Source organism: Gobius niger (genome assembly GCF_951799975.1).
Source record: "Gobius niger genome assembly, chromosome: 2".
Taxonomy (NCBI): Eukaryota; Metazoa; Chordata; class Actinopteri; order Gobiiformes; family Gobiidae; genus Gobius; species Gobius niger.
The window spans coordinates 29,000,144-29,011,831 of NC_136853.1; the positions used below are offsets into that span (position 1 = coordinate 29,000,144).

Genomic DNA, 11,688 nt, shown 5'->3' on the forward strand with positions numbered 1-11,688 from the left:
CATTCTCCCATATAAGTCTATGGGGGAACATTGAATCAGCGCAATATTTAAGCATGTTATTGTGAAGATTAGGCATATTTTTTGTTTCCGGGTGAAAGCTTGTATGTTCAGAGACCAATTTGGCCCAAAACCTGAAAAATGAAAAAATTGAGTTTTGCCTGTAGTGTCTCCCCTTAAGCACTGGTTGCAGCTTGTCATTCCAGGGTGATTGTGGGTCCTGGTCCTGCCATACCAGTTGAGAACCACTGCTTTAAAGACACTCTGAAGAGTTTACATATTAAATATTTCAACGTTTGTCCTTTTAGTTTAGTTTATTTTGGTGTGTAGATTATGTCTAAGATGTTCAGTACAAAAAGAAAACACTTCTAAAATGTGACTTCAAAAGTGTGTAGACATTTAGAAAGGGCTGGAGATGGAGAGCTACTGGTTGGAGATCCCTGGTCTAACTTGTTAAGCTCTTTTCAACTGTGCGGCTGCTGGTGATTATGCAGGGGTACACATAGGCATACACATTTTTTAGAAGCAGCATAAACTTGGCAACAGAAAATAAAGAGAAATGTCTTTGTTTTCATTATGCTATTTAAGATACATAACTGAGCCTTTTGTCATGCTTTTGTCATTGCAGTTTTAATGCAATAAAAAAAATAAAAAGTGCTCTCTGGGCTCCTGGTGGCCCTAAGTAGTTATAAGACTGCGTATCAGATGGCATCACACTATCAAACTATTCTGTGGAGTTTAGTTTGGTGTGGATTTCCCCTTTGGACATTTCCTTAGAAATAGTAATACCACAGAAAATAGTTGATTGAGCTGGAATAGTCTACTGACTCCAGCTTTCTGAAAACAATACTGCTGCCCAATTTTTCAAAACAAATGAATAATTCCAAATATTACGTTCATAAGAAAACAAGATTTTATTGTAATACACACAAAGAGAATGAGAAAACAAAAAAAAGTTCAGGACTGTAACTCATAGCCCAGAGGATCAACACCTCGGTCCAGTAATGATAATGAGGACTCGCGCAGCTTTTGGAGGAAACGTTTCAACTCATCTTTGGAGAACACCTTGGAAAAAAAGGATTAAAAGAACAAGATATTTCAAATCACTTTACGTTTATGTATTAATAATGCAGGAAGTAACTCTAATCTATTCCCATTCACCAAACAATAAGTGAAGTTGCATAATTCTTACCTGGTAGAGTCGATGTTGATCAGAGGAGATGATGTCGGCGAGTCGAAGAGCCTCTTGATGCCGAGAGGAGTTCTGCAACACACTCAGCAACAGAAAACTCAGGCGAGGAAGGCACAGAGAACGCAGTGCTGCCATCTGGTGGCTGCGCTCCGAATCCTGCTCCATGTCCTAAAAATGATTATCCATTATTAATTGTATCAAAAGAGAAATTGTATAATGCATATTATTCATTAATAACCTGTTGATTGTCAACCATCCACCCGCCATCAACAAATAATAGCACATTGTAGATTCTTTCTTTGACATCTTCAGTTAAGGCGTCCAGGCGACAGGACCAAGCAGATAGTGAAACCTTTAAGGATAACATGTTAGGATGAAGTAGTCAATACACGTGTCACTATGAGCTGGAATAGTTAATAGTAAACTGTTGCATTAGGCAAAAAAAACTTTAATACCTGGTATTCCTTTTCTCTCATTTCATTTGCTACTTTCTCTGTGAATTTGGCCTCAGGGGCTGGGGCTGGCTTTTGGGGAGCTGTGCTACTATGACTGAACCAGTCAGTGAATGCCTCATGAGCTTCCTGTGAAAAAAATTAACAACATTGAATCAACATATTTCATACAGACATTCAATCTAAGGCAATTCATGAATAGAGAGCAGACCAGATAGGCCCTAATGCACAGATGTTCTCTGATGGCATTCTCATCCTCAGCTGGCAATGGTGTGTCAGTGACTCCAGTCCACTGACTGTAAATCTTCTTCATCGAGTCCTCTGGCACTTTAGAAAACACTTCCTTGGCAGCATCATGCTTCTGCAGAGCTAAGACCCAAAGAAAGTTATGACAGACATCTTAGAATTACTTGAGATAACCCCAAACATAAAATCCTTAATACCCAGAAACTTCCTCGTGATGGCATTGGACTGCTTTAGGGCCTCTGCACGGTGTGCAGGATCAAACAGAAGCCAGTCAATGATGTCAATCTTCTTTTGGTCGTCCTGTGAAACATCAGTGAAATCCATTATTTAGTTACTGGGAAAAAAGTATAAAAAATGTTTTACATCACAGGAAAAATCAAAGCTGTATATAAATGTATTAATGTAAATAGGACATCTGTGTCTTAAGATATGGCAATGTCTTGTTCTCTTCAACCCACTCACAATGAAAAAAACAACACTCAGGTATCTTACTCATTCAGGTTATCCACCTGCCTCGCTAAGGGCAGGACGTCATACCTTTGTCGTTCCAGTCTCCAGTGTTTGGTTGTGGTGTGTAAATTCAGTTTCATCCCTCACTCTTACATTTTCAACAACACGTTTTGTAATTGCAGTTACATCTAGGCCTGAAAGATAAATCATTATTATTTATATTGCCTGAAATTGAAGTAACTTATCACAGTATATCTTACCTGCTTCGGTGCCTAGTTCAAGGCAGCGGGGTCGCAGCTCTGGCTGAGTTATAGTTTCTAAGAATGAAGCATATTGAACTGTAGCCAGGTCAGATGGAAGCTGGCTGACATAACTGGCCACAAGATCAATTTGCTGGTCGCGAATCAGTAGGGAGACATAAGCTATCAGCACATTAACAGAGACTTCCTCCTACAAATACAGAAAGTGTAACAATTAGTTACAGTGTAAGGCAGATGCGTATGAATTATTAGAAGAAAACGGCACCTTCAGCGCGTATCCAAGAGAGCGGAAGAACAATATGACATGAGTCATAAAGCGCAGCAGATGAGAGGGGAGAGGTTTGGTGGTCGCCAGCCAATCAGAAAACTCATCCAAAAGACCTGAAGAGCCAGATTGTTATTTGTTTGAATGATGACATCAAAAATGTATTAAATATTGCTGAAAATAGAGTCGGACCATCCAAATCCCCAAGGATGATAAACTTCTGAATAATGTGGTAATGCTCTTTAGTCTCCTCCAGGACTCGCTGTTCACAAAAACAAGAGTAGTTTTAAGAGGCCCAGACAACAGATAATGAAAATAATTCTGAAAATTGACCTTGGATTCTGATGCTTGAAGTTCATAAAACACTTTTTCCATCGTCCAACTGAAAAAAGAAGTTTTGGAAAGAAAAAAGATTATACAAATACATTTACCGATAACTGATTTATTCACAAAACATTCTGCATGATGTAAATGTTGTTCCTTCCTTATTTTATCATTTAAGTCCATACAAAGCCAATTGTCCAATCAAAGAGTCCATATCCGTTTTCCATATTGTACGAGTTTAAACTACATGGCACAAAATCTGATTGTGAAAGAGGTGAAGCCAGTGTCGCAGTCTGCCACTACTTTCGAAGAGCCATTTAAGGGGAGACACTACAGGCAAAACTCATTTTTTTCAGTTTTCAGGTTTTGGGCCAAATTGGTCTCTGAACATATAAGCTTTCACCCGGAAACAGAAAATATGACTAATCTTCACAATAACATGTTTAAATATTGCGCTGATTCAATGTTACCCCATAGACTTATATGGGAGAATGCAATTTCAAGGGCCTTTTTCTCCAAACACATTTTTCTGTCATTGTGGCGACACTATGTCCACGTCAGTCGGACCTAAAGACTTCACATTTTCCAGCCTTGGACTGAACAATATTTGGAAGATTTTTTCAGAGGGATTTTTTATTATTTAATCCCTAGCCCCATTTATTGAGTTTTGAATGTCAAAAAATAAGGCGAAAATTACATTTTTACAAATTTTTCCACTAAAAAACAGCTTATTTTAAAACTAAACAAGAAATCCAAAATCCCCTCTGAGAAAGTCTTAGCAACTCATTTATCAATAAAATGAAACCATAAATTTGAATGTAGCTCTATCCATTATTCAGATTTCGTTGCCGAAAAGATGGGAAATTTGGGGCATTTTTAGGCATAAAACACCTTGTTCTTATTTGAAAAGATAAAATGACAGAAAACTTGCAATCTATTTTTTTCTCACATTTATGCCAGTGATCGACAGCAAAAGTTTCAAATTGACATCTGTAAATATAGATTTTTTCCCTATTCACCTGCAGTGTCTCGCCTTAAATCAGCAAGTACATGTACTACATACACCGTCTTTAACAAAGGTTTTTAAGGTAATTTACAGTCTATTCTATCATCTCTAACATACTTAGCTTCCAGGTATTCACGTGGCAATGCCTCCACTTCTTGGTGTGCCATTCCAGAAGACATCAAGTCCTTTTCAACCAATGAGTCAACCATCACTCTGAAGTATGCCCAAACATAATCTTCCCAGGACTCGCACACGGCCAGCAGCTAAAAAGTAAATATGTTGGTTACATATATTATTTTTTTTATTCACATGTATTGTTTTATTTATTGTTTTACAGTTACCGGTTTGAGATTTCCACTTAGGCTGGCATAGATTGCTTTTTCATATCTGTTTAACTGCTCCTATAATGAAATCAAACGCAATAATTGGACAACATATATTGAGAAGCTTAAACTTAATTGCTGACTGGAGGTTTATGGCCAAAGAATGAAGGCAAATAACAGTATAAATTTTACCTCTTCAGCCATTCTCCAGCAACAAGCCTTCCAAATACCACGGTGAGGATTTCCTTCAACAGGTTGAAGCTCTAGATTAACTAGAAATAGGAGATTACACTGTAACAATTGCAGTCATTGAAGCAAGGCACAGCTCATCTCCAAGTGTAGATATTATCAGACCATCTTTGGCAGCTCAGATTAATACAGTATTGACACTCAATACCTGAGCTGAGGTTTGGATCATGGTAGAGTTTCCAGCCTTCCAGAGTCGCTGCTCGCCACGCCTGACCACACCGCTTACACAACCTCTGAGCCTAACACAGACATGACACAGAGAACAGATCAAGGTCACATCATCATCAACTTACTGGATCACAACCTTAAAAAAAAAGATAATAATATTATTACAAACATTTAAAAAAAAATGTAGGAATTAATCAATATAAAAGCAAAGCATGCTATTAGGTATAATTTGAGGGGGAAAAAAATCAAACAATTAAAAATGAAGAAATAAATAATAGATTATTGATAAATGTTCATGTGTAGGTGTGTTTGGATGTAAAATTTTAATCTTTTCAGAAAAAAATGTCATTGCACCATATAATGTTTTTAAGATTTCTCTTGGCAGGCTAAAACTTTGTAATTAGGCACTTTGCAGCTTTGATGTATTGAAATAAGTTATTAAAATGGTGGGGAATCGACACAGACATTTATATGGTTAGTCTGGCGTTATAAGTGATTTGCCTCAGGTGCTCTGTGGGGCAGGTCAGACTGTTTTTAATGCAGGCTCGCTGATATCGTAGGAATGCGCTAGCCTTGCACAAGCCTAGCGCCAAGTAACTCTTCAAACATAAGAACTGCATGAATTACAAAAAAATATCTCCAGAAATGAGCAACTAGGAAATGAAGCCCTATGTCAAAAATCCTGAAATATCCCTTTAACCCGTTGACCTTCGTCTTCCTACCTCCTCAGTCATTCCAGCTCTAACAAGAGTGAACAAATTCTTAAGCAGCCGAGCATCATCTTCTCTGTCCAGATCAACAAGAGGGCGCTGCTGACGAAAAGGGGCATCTGGGTCCTGATCACAAAGGAAAATAAATCAAATGTGAAGAAATAGAGTTCATGTTAATGCAGTGCCGCGCCTTTACCAGCTCTGTTACTAGAGGAACAGTCATTGAAGCGCCACTCTTTCTCCTCATTTTTAACGCATGCAACGTGTTCTCCCTGTTATAAAACACAAGATATTTTGTAATAAACTGTGTCTGTTATGTGTTCTAGCAACATAAAAGAAAACTTACCAGCAAACATTCTTGGCATAGTATTCAATATTATCAGAAAAGTCTCCAATCTGATCTTTGGCAATGCTTTCTAACCAGTCCACCACAAGCTGTAACCAAAAAAAAAAAAAACAATACTGAAAACCTTCTACACAGATGTTCTACAATCTATATTAAGTCTTCTTACATATAAAAGTTCTATTCATTAATTGCACATAACCCATAATGCTTTGCGCCTTTTGCGGGTAGCTATGACCTGGAGGCCTTTGAACGCAAGTGAAGCCAAACAATGGTGAAAAACAACTTCTGCTGTGCAACAATCAAAAATGTAATCCAGAACTACAAAGCTCTGCACACAAGGTTAACAAGAGCTTTATTCCTGATCGACTTTTCAAAATCAATAGATAAAAAGGTACAGATTTTATTAAGCTTTGGTTTAGTGGAATTGGATATTTTTATTATGGTATTTGGAAGATTAATATTAGTTTCTTCGATGACAGCTCGCAATGCCATATTGTTTACAGCAGCGAACCCCCAAAGGCGCAATGCATTATGGTATTGCGCAAGTAGCGGATATACGTGCAGAGGTTTTAGCCTAGAAGGAAAACTCCAGTCTTCACACTTTACCTGACTCTGTCTTATTACTGCATCCCGCTGAAAAAGCTGCTCCACCACAACTTTTTCGCTCTCACTTGGAACCTATTAACATTGAGATGTTACTTGAGTACAAGAAAAATTGACAATAAGTTGCATTCACGACATTCTATAATGTCATGTCATCATTTCAGTTGGAGCAGGGGATGTACAACCCCCTTCTCCAACCGGGGGTACAATGGGAGAGATAAAGAGTTTTGGAAAGAAATCTACAAATATTTGGAGATTAACCAAAAAACATAGAAAGTGTAACTTACACCAAGGTCGATCATGATGTCATCATCAAGTGCCAAATGGACCCTATCTCTGATAAACACAAAATCACACAGTGTGAAATCGGTGAGAAATTATGCAATATGATTTGATTTGGCAAAAGTCTCACCTGTAGAGTGAGTTGATAAGTCTCCAGGTGCAGTTCTCTTGTTGCAGCAGCCACATCACTCCGGCTGTTTGACTATTCTGACCGGCTCGCACAACCACGGACTGAAGGACATCCACCTGGAACAGATAAAACCCTCATATTCTTATCTGGTCCAAATTTTAATGCACGGGTTCACGGACGAGTTCAACCCAAACCACATTAACTGCATAATGCTCAAGAAAACTGAAAAAATTGGGCTGTTCTAAAACGTTTGACTTGTAGTGACATGCAATGTAGTGTTTGACGTAGTGGCATTAAACAAAACTAACCTTTTCCTGAGTGACAGTTTGATACTCCTCCAATAAGTCAAACACAGCTGACAACGAATGCTTCCGGAAGGAACCCAGAAAATCAGTGAATAAACTGACAGCAGCTGAAAAGAAAATATAATTTATAGAGCAATCAAAGAAATTCCAAAAGAATAACAACAAGTTTTGGTTGTTTAATTACCAGACTCTCCAGGGTCGTCCTCCTTTAGCAGGGCGGAGCTGAGATTTGTAATGTCATCAGTAAAGAAACTGGTATTTTCCAATCCAGACACAGGGGAAGTGTAAATGCTGTTGGTCCAATCACTGTCATCCAAGTTCTTAAAATTCAACAGGGTAAAGTTTTAGTCAGTACCAAAATACCTTTCACTGTGTTTTTTAGACTTACCAAGTTGCTAAGAGGACCTCTGGGGGTGTGTGTGAAGCGAGGAGTACGCCCTCCAGGCGCCAAAATAGAAGAAACATCTGGAGCCCTGGGAGTTACTTTAAAAGAAACAAATTCAATGCAATGCAACAAAGAGAATGGCAATACTGAAAATGGCACTGAATGGTATGGGGGTGATATTTACCAGCCTGTCTAAACAAAGAAGCTGGAGTATTCTTCATAAGGGAACGAGCTGGTGTTACAGTGGATCCAATTGGGCTGCCAGGGGATGGGACTGCACAAACACTCAGGAAAATACAGCAACAAACAAATGTTTCTATGAATAATAATACGTTGATATGTCTTGCAAAAAGCGTAAGGCAAATCATTCTTAAAAACTGGAAAAAGGCTCAGGTGGCAGCGAAAGAATGTCCTTTAAGCAATTAGGTTGTGAACCACTTTTTTGTCACAAAATTGAGAAAATCTCCTAATCTGTCATTAACTTGAGGTGATGATCAGAATATATGAATGTTGGCGACTGCATGCTGTGATGCACTACAAAAGGAATAATACAAAATGTTAATCACAAAAAAAAAAAGATAATATGTTGAATTCACGCTCTAGAATATGATCACAGGGGCATTATTGCTTTTGTTGTATGTGGACTGTCCCAGTAATGACATACTAGCCAAAAACTGGGGCAAAAAAAGCTTTGGCCGTCACCATAGTTTTAACCAGGCTTTCGCATGTTATGATGAACACAACTGAATGGATATACACTCTGTAAGCATGGTGCATTTAAGGATACAGGCCACCTTCTTCCTTCTTCTGCGTGCAGCAACTGTCACTTCATCATCTCGAACCACAGGAGAGGGCAGCTCATTCTGACCCCTGAGAAGCAGAAACATTTCAATACAACCGATTCTTAGTCATGACAGTAACGATTACATTGTAAACAAAGTAGCAACATTAGCATGGTTAGCCCAAGGCAGTGAATGCAAGAACAACACAGTGGGAACATAAAACGACTCGAGTTGTTTACAGATAAGAGCGTGATTATAGTTGGGCTTTAATGCTATGATATCATAAAATTAAATTACTATAACTTTACCACTCCATTCTGATGGGAAACTACCAATTCCCGCTTCACGAGGTTTGCCCACAGATTTGACTGCCGACTTCTTTGTGGCTGTTTTTTTTGCCCACGTGCGCCATCTGGTGGACTGTGCACGTGAAACATCCGTAATAATAAACTAGAAAACACGAGAGAAAAAGAACAGCTTGTTATCCTCAGACATTAAAACCAGGAGGAAGTTGTTTGTTGTTTGGGATCGATATGAACTGTTTTTTCTCATCACATATTTGTTGTGTTTTTGTTAGTATTCCCGATCCACAGGGGGGCGCTGTGCCGAACGTGCAAGTTGTGGTTAAACTTGCAGAGAGAGCAGAGGAAACGTACATTACAGAGAGCAGGTTTTGTATGAGCAGCTCCAGAAGAGAAATCGTCATGAGAGCCTCGTAGCGGTTTTTTTTTTCACCAGCCAAGTAGATCCAGTCAGTGAATCACTAAAGTGTCAAGCAGTGCGTTGGAGAAAGAAAATGAAAAACTGAAGGGGTGAAGGTATGAAGACCCCAGGTAAAGTTTTTTTTTTCCTGTTTTCGTTGCGTGGCAAAATCAGACAATCATCCCATTGATTGGGGATATGAAATGGACGCATTTCACTTACAGATCATACAGTCAGTACGTATTAGGAAGCTGCCGTTAGTTCATCCCTACAAAGCAATATGCCATATGGTGACAGTGGTTTCTGTTTTATTAAAGGAGCTATACCTGATTTTGATTTAGTTATGAAATTAAATTAGTGTTGTCTTCCTTTAGTATAATGTAAACTCAGACATTTGTGGGGAAAACACTGTAGTAATAAAGCATTTGTATCAAATTCATGAACTTGCAGAATACTTTTCTAGCATTTTTGTGTAAGTGAACTTGAAAAGTGAGCCTGCAAATTGTGTGAAGTGCCTATAAACATGTTCCTGTGAAGAACTGGGATGCTATAAATATGTTAGGATGAGCTTGTACCTCAACCAACATTTTCATTTAGTTGTTCCCTGTTTCAGTGTTATGTTTTGATTGACTTTTTTTCTTCTCTATTTTAGCGTGAAGACACTGTTTAAGTGAAACTCATTGGAAAACAAAGTTATGGCTGAAAAGATGATCAATTTCGCCGGCAACAGGGGCATTATTGCTGGCCTGTTGATCAACTTGCTCTCATCAATCTGCATTGTATTTATGAACAAGTGGATATATGTTCATTATGGCTTTCCCAACATGACTCTGACCTTGGTTCACTTTGTGATTACTTGGCTGGGACTTTACATCTGTCAGAAAATGGACATTTTCTCTCCAAAGAGCATTCCAATTCGTAGAATAGTGTGGTTGGCATTGAGCTTTTGCGGATTTGTTGCCTTTACCAACCTTTCCTTGCAGAACAACTCGATTGGAACATACCAGTTGGCAAAGGCAATGACCACGCCTGTAATCATCCTCATCCAGACCTCGTATTACAAGAAGACCTTCTCGACTAAAATTAAACTGACTTTGGTTTGTTACGTTGTTCACTTCACCAGAATAGCTTAGGGAGCACAAGTTTCTGTTTTTTGTCCGTGTATACAATGTAACATGCAACCCTTTTCTAGGTACCCATCACATTGGGAGTTCTACTGAATTCTTACTATGATGTGAAGTTCAACTTGCTTGGGACAACCTTTGCCTCTCTGGGTGTCCTGGTGACCTCCCTGTACCAAGTGGTAAGAAAATAAGCAACGTCATGGTTCATGTCAAGGTAAATTAAATGCACCACTGTTTTTTGTTTTTTTCCCCCTTCAAGTGGGTGGGAGCTAAACAACATGAGCTTCAAGTGAACTCCATGCAGCTTTTATATTACCAGGTACAAGATACTAATCCTTCATGTGATGTATACTTAAACTTGCAAGAAACGGCACGTGTCTAAAATTTACTCTTTAAAAATAAAAACACTGCTTACAGTAAAACAATGGAGTGACTTGGTTAAAATGCTACTCTCAAATGTTTAACTTGTGCAATTTTGATTATATAATTTTGTCATAATTTCAGTTGCCTCATATTGTGTTTTAGGCTCCTTTGTCGTCAGCCTTCTTGCTTTGTATTATTCCATTATTTGAGCCGCTGACTGGTGATGGTGGAATATTTGGACCCTGGTCACTACCTACTTTGGTATGATTTTAATGCTTTTATTTGACATTGTCATACATGTAATCCCTGTTGCGTTTCTATTGAATAGGCAACTGTGCTGTTCTCTGGTGTGGTGGCGTTCCTGGTCAATCTTTCCATCTACTGGATCATTGGAAACACCTCAGCTGTCACGTATCCTGAGTCTCTGGTTCTTTTATTTTGATAATTCAGGAAAGCACTCTTTTATTTTATTTACTATTTTATTTATTTTATTTATACTGCCACTGTGATCCTTAACGTTGATTGAAGTTACAACATGTTTGGTCATTTCAAATTCTGCATTACCTTGATGGGAGGTTATGTGCTTTTTCAAGAACCCCTTTCACTCAATCAGGTCAGTATTATTGCAATCAGGTCAGTGTTATTATATTACAGTATTACACTTTTTTTTACTATTCATGTCTGATGTTTTCAGGCTCTTGGAATTCTGTGCACACTAGCAGGCATTCTCTCCTACACACATATAAAGTTAATGGAACAAGAAGAAGGGAAAAGCCGCCTGGCTCAGAGGCCTTAGGTGGAAATACTTGATGAACATCTGCCATTTCATGTCTATTGCTCAGCTACACACAGAAAAATCAGTTCTTGTTCTTTTTGTAATAGTTTTAACAGTAATATTTGACACTATATCACTGGTGTTTTAGCAATGTGAAAACTACTACTTTCAAAGGTACAGGACAGCAAATTTAAAATTGGAACTTTGATTTGGTCAGTGTTGTTTTTACCCTTGTTTATGTCAAGGGTC

General features: G+C 38.4%; 3 protein-coding genes across 3 annotated transcripts in view; 2 read left to right on the top strand and 1 right to left on the bottom strand.

Moving 5' to 3' along the window:
- Positions 1-927: 927 nt before the first annotated feature.
- Positions 928-8,886, bottom strand: nup107 (nucleoporin 107). The gene is made up of 27 exons (XM_079551736.1): positions 8,784-8,886; positions 8,481-8,563; positions 7,878-7,967; positions 7,697-7,791; positions 7,493-7,628; positions 7,312-7,415; positions 7,004-7,119; positions 6,879-6,927; positions 6,595-6,666; positions 5,989-6,077; positions 5,839-5,914; positions 5,655-5,768; positions 4,913-5,003; positions 4,708-4,787; positions 4,534-4,593; positions 4,310-4,455; positions 3,196-3,244; positions 3,055-3,124; positions 2,863-2,978; positions 2,598-2,787; positions 2,425-2,531; positions 2,085-2,187; positions 1,853-2,010; positions 1,645-1,770; positions 1,428-1,541; positions 1,190-1,357; positions 928-1,062 (listed from the first exon to the last, which is right to left on the bottom strand). The coding sequence occupies exons 1-27, from the start codon at positions 8,789-8,791 to the stop codon at positions 955-957; spliced, it is 2,718 nt and encodes a 905-aa protein (XP_079407862.1). The 5' UTR covers positions 8,792-8,886; the 3' UTR covers positions 928-954.
- A 956-nt stretch (positions 8,887-9,842) lies between these two features.
- On the top strand, positions 9,843-11,682 carry slc35e3 (solute carrier family 35 member E3). Its single transcript, XM_079551894.1, has 7 exons — positions 9,843-10,274; positions 10,370-10,480; positions 10,561-10,620; positions 10,827-10,925; positions 10,993-11,075; positions 11,193-11,277; positions 11,359-11,682. Exons 1-7 carry the CDS (start codon positions 9,873-9,875, stop codon positions 11,458-11,460), a joined length of 942 nt encoding a protein of 313 aa, XP_079408020.1. The 5' UTR covers positions 9,843-9,872; the 3' UTR covers positions 11,461-11,682.
- The window catches only part of upf2 (UPF2 regulator of nonsense mediated mRNA decay), a gene marked incomplete at its 5' end in the record, with an annotated part of 11,274 nt that continues 11,059 nt past the window's right edge, over positions 11,474-11,688 (top strand). Inside the window, 1 exon segment of the mRNA XM_079551428.1 lies at positions 11,474-11,493. Within this exon segment, the coding sequence (XP_079407554.1) occupies positions 11,474-11,493 (20 nt within the window).